Source organism: Carcharhinus amblyrhynchos, chromosome 26 (genome assembly GCF_965287045.1).
Source record: "Carcharhinus amblyrhynchos chromosome 26, sCarAmb.v2.hapA, whole genome shotgun sequence".
NCBI lineage: Eukaryota > Metazoa > Chordata > Chondrichthyes > Carcharhiniformes > Carcharhinidae > Carcharhinus > Carcharhinus amblyrhynchos.
Window position 1 is genome coordinate 11,265,447 of NC_137349.1, and position 20,522 is coordinate 11,285,968.

Consider the following 20,522-nt stretch of genomic DNA (forward strand, 5'->3'; position numbering starts at 1 on the left):
TGTGTCAGTATTTACAGGGGGCCCCGGGGAGTGTGTCAGTATTTACAGGGAGTCCTCGGGGAGTGTGTCAGTATTTACAGGGGGCCCCGGGGAGTGTGTCAGTATTTACAGGGGGCCCCGGGGAGTGTGTCAGTATTTACAGGGGGCCCCGGGGAGAGTGTCAGTATTTACAGGGGGCCCCGGGGAGTGTGTCAGTATTTACAGGGGGCCCTGGGGAGTGTGTCAGTATTTACAGGGGGCCCTGGGGAGTGTGTCAGTATTTACAGGGGGTCCCCAGGAAATGTGTCAGTATTTACAGGGGATCCCCGGGGAGAGTGTCAGTATTTACAGGGGATCCCCGGGTAGTGTGTCAGTATTTACAGGGGGCCCCGGGGAGTGTGTCAGTATTTACAGGGGGGCCCAGGGGAGTGTGTCAGTATTTACAGGGGGCCTCGGGGAGTGTGTCAGTATTTACAGGGGGCTCCGGGGAGTGTGTCAGTATTTACAGGGGGCCTCGGGGAGTGTGTCAGTATTTACAGGGGGCTCCGGGGAGTGTGTCAGTATTTACAGGGGGCCTCGGGGAGTGTGTCAGTATTCACAGGGAGTCCCCGGGGAGTATGTTGGTATTTACAGGAGGCCCCGGGGAGTGTGTCAGTATTTACAGGGGGCCCCGGGGAGTGTGTCAGTATTTACAGGGGGGCCCAGGGGAGTGTGTCAGTATTTACAGGGGGTCCCGGGGAGTGTGTCAGTATTTACAGGGGGTCCCGGGGAGTGTGTCAGTATTTACAGGGGGCTCCGGGGAGTGTGTCAGTATTCACAGGGAGTCCCCGGGGAGTATGTTGGTATTTACAGGAGGGCACCGGGGCTGTACTAGCAAATTCAGGGGATCCCTTGTGTATTTCAACATTTACTGGGTACCTCTGGGAATTTTCTGGGAGAATGGTCAGAGGTACCCAGTTACTGCTGACATGTCATAAAACCACTGGCTTAGAACCTGTGCACCTGTGCACTCTTCAAGGAGAGCAGAGTTCGCCCAATGTCTGAACAAACAATCTTCAATATAAGTTAATTAGTCCTTCATGTCGTTACTGTTTATGGGATCTTGCTGTGTGTGAAGTGATTAACTGTGTTTGTCAACACAACAACGGTCGCTGCATTTGGAAGAGACGAATTTCATTTGAAGCACCTTGAGACTTTTCTGAGATGTGAGCAGGCGTTATATAAAAGCAACTCAAATTCAGCCCCATTATCCGTGTTGTGCCTTTCTTCTCCACCAGAGGTCAGTACATGCCTTCTGTTTCTCACCTTCAATACAATTTGCTGCTCTGTTTCGAGCAGTTGTACAAGGACTGCTACTAACCTGCACTCTAACTAAATCCCCTTCCTCTCTGGCATTGCATTGTTTAAACCCTATTATAAGCACAGATTCGTCCAACTGGTGAAATACTGCTGGGTAAGGGAAAGAAAGTAAAACTTAAAAAGTTAGGAAATGCTGGAAAAACTCAGCAGATCTGACAGCATCTGAGGAGAGAGAAATGGAGTTAAAGTTTTATTCCCGTGTCCTTTCACCAAACCTGAAGGGTTCATGGACATCAAAGTGATGATGATCAGAAAATCTGTTTTAAAAGCAGAAAATGCTGGGAATACTCAGCAGGTCTCTGGGACTGCACGATGGCACAGTGGTTAGCACTGTTATCTCACAGCACTAAGGATCTGGGTTCCATTCCCGGCTTGGGTCACTGTCTGTGCGGAGAGTCTGCATGTTCTCCTTGTGTCTGTGCGGGTTTTCTCCGGGTGCTTCGCTTTCCTCCCCCAATCTGAAATAATGTGCTGGTTAGGTGCACTGGTCATGTTACATTCTCCCTCAGTGTACCCGAACAGGAGAGTGGCGACTAGAGGATTTTTGTTGCAATGTTAGTGTAAGCCTACTTGTGAATAATAAATATACTTTAGGTCTGGCTGCATCTGGGAAGAGGGAAACAGAGTTAATACTTTGAATTGTGTGACTTCTTCAGGACCTTGTTGTTTTGACAACTCAGGGATAAATGTTGGCCCGGGGGAACTCGTTCATTGATGGGGTCTTTTACTGTTTCCAGCTTGATTCTGGGGCGTGCAGTACGAGATCCATTGATGTGGTTTGTCAATAATTTAGACTTAAGTATAAGGACTTGATTAAGTTTACAGACAACGCCCAAGTAAGCCGTGTGGGTCACACTGAAGGAGAAAATGGGGGCCTGCAGGAAGATGCCAATGAACTGATCAGGTGCGGAAGTGGAACTCGGTGTGGAGAAATGTTTTTTTAATCCATTCATGGGATGTGGGCGTCACTGGCTGGACCAGCATTTATTGCCCATCCCTAGTTGCCCTTGAACTGAATAGTTCGCTTGGCCATTTCAATCAACCACATTGCTATTGATCTGGAATCACATTTGATTTGATTTATTATTGTCACCATGTATTAGTATACAGTGAAAAGTATTGTTTCTTGCACGCTATACAGACAAAGCACAGCATTAATAGAGAAGGAAAGGAAAGAGTGCAGAATGTGGTGTTACAGTCATAGCTAGAGAAAGATTCAACTTAATGTAGCGTAGGTCCATTCAAAAGTCTGACGGTAGCAGGGAAGAAGCTGTTCTTGAGTTGCTTGGTACATGATCTTAGAATTTTGTATGTTTTTCCTGACGGAAGAAGGTGGAAGAGAGAATGTCCAGGACATGTGGGGTCCTTAATTATGCTGGCTGCTTCTCTGAGGCAGTGGGAAGTGTAGACAGAGTCAATGGATGGAAGGCTTACCCAGACTCAGTAAGGATGGCAGATCTCCTTCCCTAAAGGACATTAGTGAACCAGATGTGTTTTTATGACAATTGACAGTGGTTTCAAGGTCATCAGGCGATTCTTAATTCCAGATTGTTATTGAATTCAAATTTCACCATCTGCTGTGATGGGATTTGAAACCCCAGAACATTACCCTGGGTCTCTGGGTTATTAGATCAGTGACAGTACCCCTACATTTGAGGTATCGCATTTGGGAAGGACACAAAAGGCAAGAGAATGCACAACAAATTTGCAGATGCTGAGAAATGTAGAGGAATAGAAGGGAGTTGAAGTGAATGCTGGTAAATCCCTGGAGTAGCAGCACAGATAGTTACAGAGGCACGCGAGATATTTTCATTTATTAGCCAAGGGGCAAGGAGGTTATGTTAAAACTGTATAAAATATTGGACCACAATTAGAGTGCTGTGCACTGTTCTGTCACCACATTACAGGAAGGATGTGATTGCACTGGAGGGGATACAGAAGAAACTTATGAGGATGTTGCCAGCAGTGGACAGTTTTAGCCAGAAGGAAAACTCAGACAGGCTATTTTTTTTTGCAAAAGAAGAAACTGAGAGGAGAATTAATTGAGGTGTAAGTGGACAGAAAAACCTTACTTTCCTCGCCAGAGAAGTCAACAACCAGGACACATTTAAAGTGATTGGCGGGGGCAGCTTTGAGGAGTAAACCTTTCACAGAGGGTAGTAGAGGCAAAAGCACATTTTAAAAAAATTCTTGGATATGCAGCTGAAGTGCCGCAATGGCACGGTGGCACAGTGGTTGGCACTGCTGCCTCACAGAGTCAGGTTCAATTCCTGGATTGGGTCACTATCTGTGTCAAGTCTGCACTTTCTCCCCATGTCTGTGTGGGTTTCCTCTAGGTGCTCTGGTTTCCTCCCACAGTCCGAAAGACGTATGGGTTAGGTGCATTGGCCAGTCTGAATTGCCCCTTAGTATCAAGGGGACTAGCTAGGGTAAACAGGGTTTGCAGGATTAGGGCCTCAGTGGGTTGTAATCAGTGCAGACTCGATGGGCCAAATGGTCTTCTTCTGCACTGTAGGGATTCTATGATTTGGCTCCTTGAGTTTGCTCTGCCTTTCAAATGGATCATGACCATCTGTTTGTGTTGAGTTCCACATTCCCATCTACCCCGATAACCCTTGATTTCCTTGCCTAGCAAGAATCTATCCACCTCACCTCAAAAGTATTCAGTGACTGTGCCCTCACCACCTTCTGAGGCAGAGAGCTCCAAAGTCACAAAACCATCTGAGAGAAAAACATTCTCCTCACCTTCATCCCAAAAGGATGTCTCCTAATTTTAAACTCCAATGAGTAGGTTAAACGTGATTTTTCTTTCACAAAACCATGCTGACCCTTCCCAATTATCTTGAGTCTTTCTAAGTGTCCAGCTTACATCTTCTTAAAGATTGATTTTAGCACATTCCCCACAATAGATGTAAACCGTCACACACGTACACAAATATAGTCACACCGACACACTCAAACATACATACACACATAAACACGCACATACACTCACACTGTCAAACACACATCCACAAACACACCTCATTAAACTACATGTATATGCTCACACAAAGAACAAAGAAAATTACAGCCCTTCAGCCCTCCAAGCCTGCACCGACCATGCTGCCTGACTTAACTAAAACCCTTACCCTTCCAGGGACCGTATCCCTCTATTCCCATCGTATTCATGTATTTATCCAGACGCCACTTAAAAGTCACTACCGTATCCACTTCCACTACCTCCCCATCAACGAGTTCCAGACACCCACCACCCTCTGTGTAAAAAATCTGCCTCGTACATCTTCTTTAAATCTTGCCCTTCAAGACCGAATACAGAGTAACGCATACACACATGCTGGTACACATGCACACACACAAACAAAGCCACACACATACTCACGCACTCATGCAGTCACATTTATATCCACACACATGTAAATCTGCTCATACACACACACTCACATACATGCACATATACACTCATATACACACACTCACATTCACATACATGCACATATACACTCATTTACATACACTCACATACATGCACATATACACTCATTCACACACTGCATACATGCACATATACATTCATACATACACACTCGCATATATGTGCATATACACTCATGCGCGCACACACACTCATATACATGCACATATACACTAACATACATGCACATATACACTCATGCACACACACTCGCATACATGCGCATATACACTCAGACGCACACACTCGCATACATGCACATATAAACTCAAACACACACTCACATACATGCACATATACACTCACATACACACTCGCATATATGTGCATATACACTCATGCGCACAGACACACTCATATACATACACATATACACTAACATACATGCACATATACACTCATACACACACACTCGCATACATGCGCATATACACTCAGACGCACACACTCGCATACATGCACATATAAACTCAAACACACACTCACATACATGCACATATACACTCACATACACACTCGCATATATGTGCATATACACTCATGCGCACAGACACACTCATATACATACACATATACACTAACATACATGCACATATACACTCATACACACACACTCACATACATGCACATATACACTCATACACAGGCATATACACACACATTGGCCAATCCTGAAATGCTAAATACTACAGACCAATCCCTTTCCTGCTGATTGAAACTGGTGTGCTTCCGATTGGCTGATCTGGCAGCCAATGAACGAGGGCACTGAATCACAAATCATTGCCTCACTGAAGGCACAGAGTCTGACAGCAGCTCACAGCCTGTCAGCCTCAGCATCAGGACCCAGCAGAACATCCCCATCTCCCCACACAACAACTGTGACAACTGCACCGAGATATGGCCAACACAAACCACGGTGTCGTACAGCAGGCAGCATCCACTGAGCCGCTCAAATTCCTCAGGTAAGCAGGAGTCTGTGATAAACATGGGGATGGCAGCCCTTTCTTGCTGACTGAATAGAGATTTGTTAATTCCTCAAAGGTTCTGCCGTTTGATCCGCATCATTGCAAAGGTTTCAGAGCTCTCTGAACAAGCTACCTGGAATGACTGAGTCTTAAATGCTTCCCTACTTGAGATTCAAATCTAATTCTTCCCCTGACATCCCAGAGCTGGAGGGCGGGAGCTGCTGATTGTGTACGGGGATCGTTACTGCGATGACTGAATGACAAACACACTCTCACCCGGCAAAAGAACGTTACACCAACTTTTTAAATGTGTTTGGTAGCATTACAAGTGCGTGCGTGCAAAATAAAAAGGCAATCTCGTTAGGATTTATTGTTGTGGAAAATATTGAGGATCCCAGTGTGAAATTCCCATTGATTTGGGGTGCGTTGTTTAGGGAAGGGCAGACACGGAGGTGCCAATTCAAACCCCAGCCCCTCACAAAGCTGCCCTTCCGAACGCCAACTACTGCAGGAAAGACACAGAGTGTTTGTTTTAAGCCAGGTTTGAAGACGGGAGGTTGGTTTGGGTGCGTGAGGGGATTAATCAGTATTGTTCGGCTGGTGGATCTTAGTCTGTGCTAAGCACAATCAGTACCACCTGTGAGATTGAGTTCCAGTGATTGAATAGTACGGAGGTGGGCAGCGAGGGGAGTTGTATGCAATGTGGATGAATATTTACCCCAAAGCTCAGACTCTTTGTACAGCGCCGTTCATGAGCTTTAACTCCCATAATATATTATACGCATTAGCGCGTTGCAGGTGAGTTCGGAATGCTGTGCTTGGGGGCTCTCAGACTGGTGACTGTGATCTCTGCTTGGGGAGGTTCCACAGAGAGAGTGGAACAGATGATAAATGGGTTTGTCCTCCCCTGCGTGCTCACGGCCAGTCTCGCCGATGGGGACTTGGGAGTGATAAGAAGCCTGCACTGTTTCATAGCCCTAAACCCCGACCGACCCTCCCACAGAGCCAGGCTTCCAGCTAGCGAGGATTGATCTCATTGACCTCCCTCATTGTTCCCTGTGTAAAAGTGTCACAGACGAGTAGCAACTCCTTAAACAGACCATTCACTGGATAAGGGCACTTATTGCCCGTGTCAGGCCATTTAAATGTGCAGTGGCGCTGGAGTCACATGTTGGCTGGACCAGGTAAAGGTGGCAAATTTCTTCCCTATTAATGAACCAGATGGTTTTCATGGTTTTTTAATTCCCAATTTTTATTGAATTCAAATTCCACTACCTGCTGTGGTGGGATTCAAACCCTGGGTTTGGCCCTGGGGCTCTGAATTACGAGTCCAGCGATATTCCAACTACACCACCCTCCTGAAGATGCCGGGTTCTGTCAATTCTGGGCACTGCATCTCATGAAGGATATGTTGGTTTTGGACAGAGTACAGTATCGATTCACCCAAACGATATGACGGCACAGTGGCAAGGTAGTTAGCATTGCTGCCTCACAGCGCCAGAGACCTGGGTTCAATTCCCAACTTGGGTCACTGACTCTGTGGAGTTTGCACATTCTCCCCTTGTCTCCATGGGTTTTATCCAGAGGCTCCAGTTTCCTCCCACAGTCCAAAGATATGCAGGTTAGGTGAATTGGCCATGCTAAGTTCTCCCTTAGTGTACCCAAACAGGTGCCGGAGTGTGGTGGCTAGGGGATTTTCACAGTAACTTCATTGCAGTGTGAATGTAAGCTTACTTGTGACTAATAAATAAACTTTATTTTATACTGGATGAGAAACGGTTAAATTGTGAAGACAAGTTGCACAGGCTAGTCTTGTATTTAAAATTTAGGCTTGGTTTGAAGAGGCAGGACAGCGATCTGATCAAAGTCTACAAAATTTTACAAGGATCCAACAGAGAGAAACGATTTCCTCTGGTGGGACTTGGTAGGAGGGAGAGTCAGGGATGATTTCAGGAAACATTTCCTCACACAAAGAGGGATTTGGAAATCTGGAACTTTCTCTCCCAAAAAGCTGATGGATTTTTTTTTGAGGTAAAGCATCAGGGGATAACGGAAAAAGCTGGTGAATGGAATCGGAATAGAGATCACTCAAGACTTGGGGCAATGGTTGGCGGAACAGCCTTGAGGGGCTGAATGGCTTCCTTTTCTTCCTATTTTGTATTCTATAATGAATTGGAGAAGGAAGTTACAGTTAGCCTCAGTACCTTGTATCTAAAATGGCAAAAGGCAATTGGACAGAGTCCTGCACTGAAATAATGGCAAATTACAGCAAATGCTGGAATCAGAAACAAAAACAGAAAATTCTGGAAAATCTCAGCTGGTCTGACAGCACCTGCGGAGAGACAGTAGAGCCAATGTTTCAAGTCTGGATGGCCCTTTGAGATGAGCTCTGATGAAGGACAAGATGCTGTCAGACCTGCTGAGGTTTTCCAGCATTTCCTGTTTTTAGGTGGAGTCCTGCACTGTTCACTACCCAAATGTGCCCGATTACTAAGTCAGGACATGATTGCGCTGCCTGTCACAGTCAAATATCTACTGCAACACACTGCACTTGGAGCATGGTTGCTGGCAGATTGGAAAGACAAACCCTGGCAGGGGCACAGAGGACCCAGATGTTCCTGGGTTTGAAATATTGGCGCATGCACATCACTGAGCTCAGGGGGAAAGCCCAGAACATCTGCCCTGATGTCTCAGTAAGGATAGAAACACACCTTTTACTGCAAGTCAGCCCCCTACTATTTATACACCTATGTCTGTGCGGCCAAATTCCCCTCCAATTCGATTTTCAAGTTTGCTGATGACACCAACGTAGTGGGTCAGATCTCAAACAATGATGAGACAGAGTACAGGAATGAGATAGAGAATCTGGTGAACTGGTGCGGCAACAATAATCTCTCCCTCAATGTCAACAAAATGAAGGAGATTGTCATCGACTTCAGGAAATGTAAGGGAGAACATGCCCCTGTCTACATCAATGGGGAAGAAGTAGAAAGGGTTGAGAGCTTCAAGTTTTTAGGTGTCCAGATCACCAACAACCTGTCTTGGTCTCCCCCATGCCGACAGTATAGTTAAGAAAGCCCACCAAACGCCTCTACTTTCTCAAAAGACTAAGGAAATTTGGCATGTCAGCTACAACTCTCACCAACTTTTACAGATGCACCACAGAAAGCATTCTTTCTGGTTGTATCATAGCTTGGTATGGCTCCTGCTTTGCCTAAGACTGCAAGAAACTACAAAAGACAGTGGATGTAGACTAATCCATCATGCAAACCAGCCTCCCATCCATTGACTCTGTCTACACTTCCCATTGCCTTGGCAAAGCAGCCAGCATAATTAAGGACCCCAGACATCCTCTCTCCCACCTCCTTCCATCGGAACAAAGATACAAAAGCCTGAGGTCACGTACCAGCCGACTCAGGAACAGCTTCTTCCTTGCTGCCGTCAGACTTTTGAATGGACTTATCTTGCATTAAGTTGATCTTTACATCCTAGCCATGACTGTAACACTGCATTCTGCACTCTCCTGTTTCCTTCTCTATGAATGGTATGCTTTGTCTGTATAGCGCGCAAGAAACAATACTTATCACTGTATACAAATACATGTGACAATAATAAATCAAATCAAAAAAATGGACTGAAATCCAAGCTCCTCTTTCAGTCTCTGATATTTAGTTATCCTTTCCTTGGGGTTCATCTTGGGCTTAGGTCATCCTGTTTTAAGTCGTGGGGGGGGAGAGGAAACTGTAAAAATTATAGAAGAATTAAGTATAAAATACTAATTTGCCCTCAGCTGAAGTTTGTGCTGACTGATGGACAGGAAGGATGTGGAAACTTTGGAGAGAGTGCGTTAAATGAGAATGGTTCCTGGAATGAGGAATTTCAGTTAGATTGGAGAAGCTGGGGTCAGTTAATTGGAGATTTTCATTGAGGTGTGTAGCACCATGAGGGGTCAGGACAGAGTTGATATAAACTGTTCCCATCGGTGGGAGCACTGAGAACCAGAGGGCACCAGGTTAAGGTGACTGGCAAGAGAACAAGAGGGGAGATGGGGAGAAGCTTTTTCACTCAGCAAGTGGTTAGGATCTGGAGCATGCTACCCGAGTGTGGTGGAGGCAAATTCAGCCGTGGCTTTCAGAAGAGGATTGAGTAAGAACCTAAAGAAAAAGTTACAGAGTAATGGAAATAGGATGGTGAGTTAAATTTCTCTTAGAGAAAACCACCAAAATTGACATGATGGGCCGAACATCCTCCTTCAGTGCATTCTGTGATTCTGTTGTACAAAAAATACAGAATCAGCAGCATGGTGGCACAGTGAGTAGCACTGCCGCTTCACAGCGCCAGGGACCCAGGTTCGATTCCCAGCCTCGGGTCACTATCTGTGTGGAGTTTGCACTTTCTCCACATGTCTGCGTGGGTTTCTTCCGGGTGCTCTGGTTTCCTCCCACGGTCCAAAGATGTGTAGCTTAGGTGGACTGGCCATGCTAAATTGTCCCTTAGTGTCTCGAGACGTTTAGGTTGGGTGGACGAGCGGGGTAAATGCAGGGGACTGGTGGACAGGAGGGCCTGGCTGGGATGCTCTTTCAGAGAGTCAGTGCAGACTCGACGGGCCTAATGGCCTCTTTCTCAGATACTGTGATTCTATGAATCCATTGATACATTGTTTACAGCTGAAGCAGACCCCAGATTCCTAACCCAGGGTCAATGCAGAATTGACTGGTCTTACCCAGGCCAGCAATCGTCCTCAAGGTTCCTGAGGGTTAGAGTGGAGAGTGAAAGGGGGGAACCATTGGAGGTTTCTGTTCGTTAGCACTGTGCAATAAACTCAGTCGCGCAATGTTCATGTATAGAGCCGGGAGGGAGACACTATCAGCTCCGCAATGATGCTCTCCCACAGTTGGAAAACTTGCCTGAGCTCAGTAGAACGTGCCATTTGTGGAATTTAATCCAGACAAGGCTTACAATACAAAAACAGCCCCATTCTCATCTCCCACACTGTGTGCCTAAAATAGAATCCCTACAGTGCAGAAGGAAGCCATTTGGCCTATCAAGCCGGCACCAACAACGATGCCACCCATGCCCTATCCCCGTAACCCCACGTATTTACCTCGCTAATCCCCCTGACACTAAGGGACAACTTAGCATGGCCAATCCACCTAACCCGCACATCTTGTGGGAGGAAACCGGAGCACCCGGAGGAAACCTACGCAGACATGGGGAGAATGTGCATGGGGAGAACCGGAGCACCCGGGGGAAACCCATTCAGACAGTGACCCAAGCCGGGAATCCAACCCGGGTCCCTGGCGCTGTGAGGGAGCAGTGCTAACAACTGTGCCACAGTGCCACTTGAAATCAAGCCCCAAGATCCTGTACCTTTATTTCAGACCAGAAAGAGCTAACTCATTCAGGGGATTATTTAAAAAAGATCCCGAATAAAACAGATTCACTGCAGCTAAGACTAAGTTAGAAACCATGAGAAGCATCGATCAGTTAGATAGTCAACATTTTTTCCCCAAAGGCAGGGGAATCTAAAACTAGAGGGCATAGGTTTAAGGTGAGAAGGGACTGATATGAAACAGTCCAGAGGGACAATTCTTTCACGCAGAGGGTGGTGAGTGTCTGGAACAAGCTGCCAGAGGCAGTAGTAGAGGTGGGTACAATTTTGTCTTTTAAAAGCATTTAGACAAGGTGGGCAAGGTGGTTATAAAGGGATATGGACCAAATGCAGGCAATTGGGACTAGCTTAGTGTTAAAAAAAGGTGGCATGGTTAAGTTGGGTCAAAGGGCCTGTTTCCATACTGTAAACCTCTATGACATGTAAGGCAAAAAGTAACCAAGTTAGGGTGGGAGGAGGCTCGTGGAGATTAATACACTGGTATTAATCAGTTGGACCAAGTGGCCTGTTTCTGTGGTTTACACTTTTTATAAGTTGAAAGTTTATTTATCAGTGTCACAAGTAGGCTCGCATTAACACTGCAGTGAAGTTACTGAGACATTCAGAAACAGAAAAAGGCTCAAAATAACAAATTTGCTTGCAGGACAGCAAGGTCAGAATGAGAAAGTCAATTTAACAGCTTTACTCCAGATTGTCCAGGTCCGCGGGTTGGAGATATTCCAACAACTGATCTAAAATAAGTTTGATTCATTGTCCTAATGGTTGCAAATGTCAACCCAGTTGTGTTGTGACAGACTGATGTGATCACAGGGTTTCTGATGTTGCACTTTACATCATCTTACCCCTGCCGAGCCTGTGGTATTTTTAATGTCATTTGAATCATGAGCAGCAGGTTGTAGAAAGGTTACTTTTCATATTTATTGCAGGAATATTGTTCCTTCCTTCTCGGCTGACAGAGAAATGTTCTTGGAAAAGCGAGCAAAGCAGGCAGTCATTAATTACTGAGCGCTGGATCTTTTGTTGTCGCTATCATCTATTTTTCATGTTGCTCCAATTTTCTTTTGACTCAAAGAAAAATAGGGAGGTGAAAACAGAGATAAACAAGAGAAAAAAGAAAGAGAAAATGAAAGGGTTATGGGAAAATAAAATGGAGTTTGTGTTTGTTTGGTGTTTTCTGTAACCTGTGCGAGAAGAACATAAGAACATAAGAAATAGGAGCAGGAGTAGGCCAACTAGCCCTTCGAGCCTGCCCCGCCATTCAATAAGATCATGGCTGATCTGTCGTGGCTCAGTTCCACATTCCTGCCCTCTCCCCATAACCCTTAATCCCCTCTCTCATCAAAAACCCATCAACCCGCATCTTAAAAATATTTAGCGAGGCAGCCTCCACCACTTCAACGGGCAGAGAATTCCAGAGATTCACCACCCTTTGAGTGAAGAAGTTCCTCCTCAACTCTGTTCTAAACTGCCCCCCCTTTATCTTGAGGCTGTGCCCCCTAGTCCTACTGTCCTTTCTGAGCGGGAAGAGTCTCTCCACCTCTATCCTATCCATCCCATTCATCAAGGAGTTGGAGTCGGAGGTGGTTGGGTGAGATTTCAACACAACGAGGATGGAGGGAGGGTGAGAAAGGTGAGGGGATTTGGACAATCCAAAGGGAGGAAAAGCTAGGGAGGAAAGTTTGAAGCAGCATTGCAGTAAAGGTGAAAAAAAAGTTGTGATGGAAGAGGGGTAGGGGGTTGAATGCTTGAAATGAGAGAAGAGAGGGTGATTAAACAGGTGAGAACCTTTTTCTTGTATCCGGCTCCCAAATACAGGAGAGGTGCTGAGGCAAACTCTGGGAAATTATCCATGTTGTGTCTGTGGAAGTGGCATTCAATAAAACCTCTTCCCTTCATAGAACATGGAATCCCTACTCTGTATCGACTCTCCAACAGAGCATCTTACCCAAACCCATCCCATGTCCTGTAACCCCGTGCACCTACCTCATTAATCCCCCTAACCTACATATCTTTAGTCACTGAGGGGCAATTTAGCATGGTTAATCCCCCTAATCTGTACATGTTTGGACTGTGGGAGGAAACCGGAGCACCTGGAGGAAACCCATGCGAACACGGGGAGAACATGCAAACTCCACACAGACTGTGATCCAAGGCCGGAATCGAACCCAGGTCCCTGGTGCTGTGAGGCAATAGTAGTAACCATTGTGCCACGATGTCGTGTGCTATCGTGCTGTGTGCCACCATGCCACACCTTCCCTTACAAGACTTTTATCTATACTTCTGTTGATGTATTAACATCGCTGCTCTAATTTATCAGCCTTTCATATCTTACTCAAGAACCCCTCAAATCAGCACCCAACTGCCAGACATATTAATCATTTACTATCTTAAAGGACAGCCATCTTGGAGGTATCTAGAATTTTAAAGGTTTTGTATAGGTTTCATTTGTGGGTCATACCAGTATCTCAGACAGGAGGACTGTAATGATGTTCAGTACAATCTCTTTATTGGAGACGAAGTGCTCATCTCTGGAAAGCTTGTGTAACTGTTAGTGTTGGTCACTGGCAAGTCGTCAGACTTTTGAATGGACCTACCCCACATTAAGTTGATCTTTCGCTACATCCTAGCTATGGCTGTAACACTACATTCTGCACTCTCTCCTTTCCTTCTCTATGAACGGTATGCTTTGTCTGAATAGCGTGCAAGAAACAATATTTTTAACTGTATGTTAACACATGTGACAATAATAAACCAAAACAAATCAAGTCAGATTGCCCAGAGATTGGATGGATTGAGTTGGAGAACAAGCACGCTGGCTGCTGGGTCTAACCTCCTGCCCACCTCCCTTCCCGCTTCCAGTTGGGTTATGTTGAGGGGGGGAGGGGGACCGGGGTTGGGGGGGGTCGGGGGGGGGAGTACAAATACAGTCCAAGATTTTTTTAAAAAGGAGGCCACTGAAAGGCAAATGGTTAAATGTGAATAAGTTAAGCTTTGATACTGTGATTCTCCTGTCACAGAATACAATAAGGAATTGTCAGTCTGTCTCAGCAATTGATAACACCTCACACTCATTGTTTCTGGAAGTTTCTGCCTCCTTTCTGGCTGCCAACGTAAGAAATTAAAAAAACAACAAAAGCCCAGAAAAGGCTGTTCAGAAGTTAGTATGCAGGCAGGTGCTGTACTTGCCGCAAGTCAAACAAGATGACTCACTGATGGGGGAAACACAACATGGTCATTATTTTAGGTATTAAGCGAAGATTTAAAACCCAAAATCTGACCTGGCTTCAATCCTGGCCTCAGGCGACTGTCTGTGTGGAGTTTGCATGTTCTCCCCGTATCTGGAGGGCGCTCCTCCAGGTGCTCCGGTTTCTTCCCACAGTCCAAAGATGTGTGGGTTAGGTTAACTGGCCATGCTAAATTGACCCTAGTAACAGGGGATTAAGAGGGTACATGTGTGGGGTTATGGGGATAGGGCCTGGGTGGGATTGTGGTTGGTGCAGACTTAATGGGCCGAATGGCCTCCTTCTGCACTGTAGGGATTCTATGATTCTATGATTATTTGTACTGTTTTATCCAAGTCCATTGGAGTGTAATTGTTGTCCAGTTAATAATCGTTAAATCCTTACTATAGAGTGCAGCGAAGGTTTACCAGGCTGATTCCTCGGATGGTAGGTCTGTCATATGAGGAGAGACTAAGTCAGTTAGGATTATATTCACTAGCGTTTAGAAGAGTGAGAGGGGATCGCATAGAAACTTATAAAAGTCTAACATGGTTAGACAGGGCAGATTCAGAAAGAATGTTCCCAATGGTGGGCGAGTCCAGAACTAGGGGTCATAGTTTGAGAATAAGGGGTAAACCTTTCAGAACTGAGGTGAGGAGAAATTTCTTCACCCAAAAGGGTGGTGAATGTGTGGAATTCACTACTACAGAATGTAGTTGAGGCCAAGAAGAAATTAGATATAGCTCTTGATGCTAAAGGCATTAAGGGATATGGGGGGAAAGCAGGATATTGGCTGCGATTCTCCCATCCTGCTGTGCTAATTTTTTAGTGCAGGGAGTCAGGAGAATATTGCAGCGGGCAGTTTCGCATGTGCGTTTTTGCCCTGATAGCATCTCCCAGTGATGGATTTCTGACCATGTCTGCTTTGCAGCAGAAATCGGCGGAGAGGTGTGGCAGTAATTTAAATATAATTTTAAATACAATTTAAATGCAATTAATGGGCCCGGGACTAAAGTCTCTTGGCCCACTGTCGTCTACCCCCCCAACCACCAACACCCTCCCCCACCCCCCGCCAGAGTGGACCCCTGCCCCCCCTGCCCACCACAGTGATTCATTCCAGCAGGCTTTAGAGTAGTTCTCCGCTAACAGGGAACTGGCGGCCTGACCTCACTGGAGTGAAGCAGCTGGGGGTCAATCAGGATGCCCCTCCAGGAGGTCGGGCGTGGGGGGGGGGTGCCCCCTGGGCATTGGCACCCTGGCAGGGTCAGCCTGGGTCCCTTGGAATTGCCCAAGGGGCAAAGTGCCAATGCCCAGGGGGCACCTTGGCACTGCCCATCGGGCATGGGGCTCTGCCAAGAGGGCAGGGCCTGATGGGGTGGGCCCTTAGGGGCAATCTGTGGGAGTCCCGCTGCCACTTTGCATAGGGATTGGTTTGGGAGGGAGGAAGATCAGCATTCGGGGTGGGCTGAGGGTGGACGGACACCCTGCTAGGGGGTCAGCATTGGGTGCGGGGGGGGGGGTGTGCGGATTGCTGTTTGGGGGGGCAGTGATCTGAGGCGAGGGGAGGAGACTGGAGATCGTGGAGGGGCAGGAAGTGGGTGTTGGGCTGGGCCCGGGAATGGTTGGGGAATCTGCGATCGGGCCAATGGGGGGGTGGGGGGTGATGGGCGAGTGCGGAATACCAGCAATGCAGGGGTCACGGGACTGGCCAGCGATTGGGAGGCTGTCAGTTTGGGCACTGCGCATGCGCTGATCTCAGCACTGATAGAATTTGGCGGAGGAAGTTGTCCTCGGGGTCGACTTTTTATTGTATACTAATGCAAGTGACTATGATAAATCAAATCAAATAGTCACATTTAGATTTTTAATTCCAGAGGTTTGATAAATTCAAATTTCACTATCTGCCTTGGTGGGATTTGAACTCTGGTCTGGGGAGTTGAACAGAGTAGAACGCCACTAATGAATCATTTCAATTTTTAACAAGTGATGAATGTTTGCAGTTTTGTGGCCTCCCTCCCACTTTTCACACCTGCTGCGACAGTCTGCAAAAGAACCAGAAAATTCTGCCCAACGTCACCTTCAGAGGAGATGGTGGCATTATAATAATGTCTCTGGGTTGGTAATACAGAGGCCTGTGTTAATCCTCTGTCATCTAAATGTGACTCCAGACCCAGACTACCCCTCTGAAATGTTCAGTTCAAGGCAATAATGGCTGGACAACAAATACAGGATGCCCACATCCCAAGGAAGAATAAAAAAATTGCGAGACTGAGCATTAGTTTGTAGAGCTGAATGAAGAGAGGGCCTAGGAAGGGATATGAGAACAGGGTGATTAGGGGTATTTGTTTGTGTGGTAAACACTCACATGGATTGGTTGGGCTGAATGGCCTGATTTTGTGCTGGAAACTTCATGAAGAAATAGTCAAACACAACAACAACTTGCTTTAAATATAGTTCCATAACATAGTATTTTTTAGATTTGTTCATGGAATGTGGAAGTCACTGAAAAACAATGACAGTATTTATTGCCCATCCCTGAGGGTATCTGAGGGTCAACCACATTGTTGTGGTTCTGTAGTCACATATAGGCCATTCCAGGTAAGGACAGCACATTTCCTTCCCTAAAGGACATTAGTGAACCAGATGGGTTTTTGTGACAATGGATTCACAGCCTGGTATGGCTCCTGCTTGCCCAAGACCGCAAGAAACTACAAAGGCTTGTAAATGTAGCCCAGCCCATCACGCAAACCAGCCTCCCATCCATCGATATGTCTACACTTTCCCCTGCCTCGGAAAAGCAACCAGCATAATTAAGGGCCCCACGCACCCCAGACATTTTCCCTTCCACCTTCTTCCATTGGGAAAAAGATACAAAAGTCTGAAGTCACGAACCAACCGACCAATTCAAGAACAGCTTCTTCCCTGCTGCCATCAGACTTTTAAATGGACCTACCTCACATTAAGTCAATCTTTCTCTACACTCTTGCTGTGATTGTAACACTATATTCCACACTCTCTTCTTTCCTTTTCAATGAATGTTATGCTTTGAGTGTATTGAATGCAAGAAATTATACTTTTCTCTGTATACTAATGCAAGTGACAATGATAAATCAAATCAAATAGTCACCGTTAGATTTTTAATTCCAGAGGTTTGATAAATTCAAATTTCACTATCTGCCTTGGTGGGATTTGAACTCTGGTCTGGAGAGTTGAACAGAGTAGAACGCCACTAATGAATCATTTCGATTTTTAATAAGTGACAAGTGTTTGCAGTTTTGTGTAAGCTGCCAAAACTTATCAGTAACTGCACAGATGCGGCAGACGCTATTTTATTTGACATCCTCTGCACGGAACGTACGGTTTGAGGTTAGAGCAGACCCATTAACCATCTGAGTGACAGAATATGAGCTCCACGGCAAAGGAAGAATTGACTGGACCAAAAGGGATCAGGAGAAAAATAATGACAGGCTGATCTTCTTAGTTCCGTGTTTAAAGAGAATGTTGATTGCCAGATGGGATTCAATTCCTGGAATAAATCTCCGAGTGGTTTGAACCTTGTGCGTGAAAAGAAATAGTGTCGCTACAGAGGAAAAATGTTTCTATTTTTGCAGTCCAGCATTTTGACTCCTGAAAGGGTTTTTTTCCCCCCACTTGTGGGAGAGTCGCCAGGCAGGGGTCACGGATTTAAGATAATCAGCACCAGACCTAAAGGGATCTGAAGAATCATTTTATTTACTCAGTGAGTTATGATAATCTGCAACACACTTGCTGAAAGGGTGGTGGAATCAGACTCTCAGAGGGGAATTGAAAAGAAAGAGGTTTGCAGGACAACAGGGACAGAGCAGGAGATTGGGACGGGTTTGAGAACTCTGAAACAGACACAATAGGCTAAATGGCTTCCATCTGTGCTAAAAAAATTGTATGATTGCGCTAAGGGCTCTGTTCCATGGACTGTCTTCATTTTCTGGTATCTCACCCAAGTGGTCCATCTGCAAGATCCCTATCAGCAGTATTAGACTCGATACTCCCAGTGCAGTACTGAGGGAATGCCACACTTTCAGAGGCGCTGTCTCCCGGGTGAAGCATTAACCGAGGCACCCTCTGCTCTCTTGTATGGGCGTAAAGGATCTCATGGACACATTTTGAAGAACATGGATTGGCCATGCTAAATTGCTCCTTAGCATCCAAAGATGTGTAAGTTGGGGTGATTAGCAGAGTAAATTTGCAGGGTTACAGGATTAAGGCGCAGTTTAAAGTTTATTTATTTAGTGTCACAAATAGGCTTACATTAACACTGCGATTAAGTGACTGTGAAAACCCCCAGTCGCCACACTCTGCCTGTTTGGGTACACTGAGGGAGAATTTAGCATAGCCAATGTATCTAACCAGAACATTTTTCAACAGTGGGAGGAAACCAGAGCACCCGGAGGAAACCCATGCAGACATGGGGAGAATGTGCAAACTTCATACAGGCAGTTATCCAAGCCAGGAATCAAACAAAGGTGTTGTGAGGTAGCAGTGCTAACTACTGTGCCACCATGCTGTCCACTGGGTGATCTTGGGTAAGATGCTTTTTTAGAGAGTCAAGCAGACTCGATGGGCCGAATGACCTTCTTCTGCACTGTAGGGATTTGATGATTCTATGAAGAGCAGGGGCATCCACCCCAGTATCTTGGCTAATTTCAATCCCTCAACCTGCTAAAGTAACTGGTCATTCAACTGGTTTGCGGAACTTTGCTTGTTCATAGACAGGCAATCCTGTTTGCCTACACAACAGTGACTACACTTCAAAATTAATTTATTGGCATTGGGGTCCATTGGGACAACTTGTAGCGTTGCTACAAAAATGCAAGTTCTTGCCTTCTGTGAGGAACAGTAGCCAAGCCCAAACTTGTCATTAAACAGAAAGGTTGTACCACTGGGAGAAAACTTCTCTCAGTGTCACACAAACCGTGACCAGAGCCTGGAGTTAAAAGTGCAAAATAACACAAATTGTGTTTGTGATTAAATAAATTGAAATTTATGCTATTTATTCTGGTTGTTTTTGGCGTGTGAGTGACCTAGCAAGGCTGATATTTATGACCCATCCCTCTACATCCTTGAGAAGGTGGTTTTTGCCCTCTTCCTTGAACTGCTGCAATTGACGTGATGGAGATATACCCACAATGGAATTAGGAAGGGGTTTTGACTCAGTGCCAATGGCCGATATATTTCCAAGTCAGAATGGTGTGTGACTGGGGAGGAACCTGTACCTAATGGTAGTTCTCACTCATCTCCCACCTCTCTTATCCTTCTAGATAGTAGAGGTCCTAGGTTTTGAAGGTGCTGTCGAAGGAAGCTTGATGAGTTGTTGTAGTGCATCTTGTAGATGATACACACTCCTGCTGCCGTGTATCGGTGGTGAAGGATTTCTCAATATATTCAGCTGCAAAACGCCTACAAATTCTTTTAAAGCCCACATAATCACTGACCAACAAAAATGTCATTATATAAGTGATGCATTTTCAGAAATGCCTGTATGTTTTTCCACTAAACAGCTTGTTATGTCGATTTTGCTGTCATTCATGGGCTACAGTTTATATAGTTAATCTTGCACTTCATTCTGATAATCACATATATCCTTGCCTCAAATTATTGCAAATTTCCAATGAAAGGAAGGAGGGTTGGGCTGTGTGCACCCTGGGGAGGGAAAGTTAAGAGTAAAGTTTATTTATTAGTTTCACAAATAGGCTTACACTAACGCTGCAATGAAATTACTGTGAAATTCCCCTAGTCACCACACTCCGGCGCCTGTTCAGGTACACTGAGGGAGAATTTAGCACGGCCAACGCACCTAACCAGCGCATTATTGGAGAGTAGGAGGAAACTGGAGCACCCAGAGGAAACCCATGCAGACATGGGGAGAATGTGCAGACTCCTCACAGACAGTGACCCAAGCTGAGAATTGACCCTGGGCCCCTGGCGCTGTGAGACAGCAATGCTAACCACTGTGACACTGTACTGCCCTGCAGGGGCTGTGGCGGGAGCTGTGATACAGTTTGCCACAGTTGTGAATGGCTTACCCCCTCCGACTGCTGTAGACCTTCACTCAAAGAGCACAACCTTTGCCCAGAGAAGCTCTCTGCCTGTTC

The 20,522-nt window shown here is 45.8% G+C and overlaps 1 protein-coding gene across 1 annotated transcript in view; it reads left to right on the forward strand.

Annotated features, from left to right (window-relative positions):
- Positions 1–5,622: 5,622 nt before the first annotated feature.
- Positions 5,623–20,522, forward strand: part of yjefn3 (YjeF N-terminal domain containing 3) — a 132,873-nt gene continuing 117,973 nt past the window's right edge. Inside the window, exon 1 of the mRNA XM_080213247.1 lies at positions 5,623–5,775. Within this exon, the coding sequence (XP_080069373.1) occupies positions 5,711–5,775 (65 nt within the window). The 5' untranslated portion in view covers positions 5,623–5,710. The remainder of the gene's footprint in view (positions 5,776–20,522) is intronic.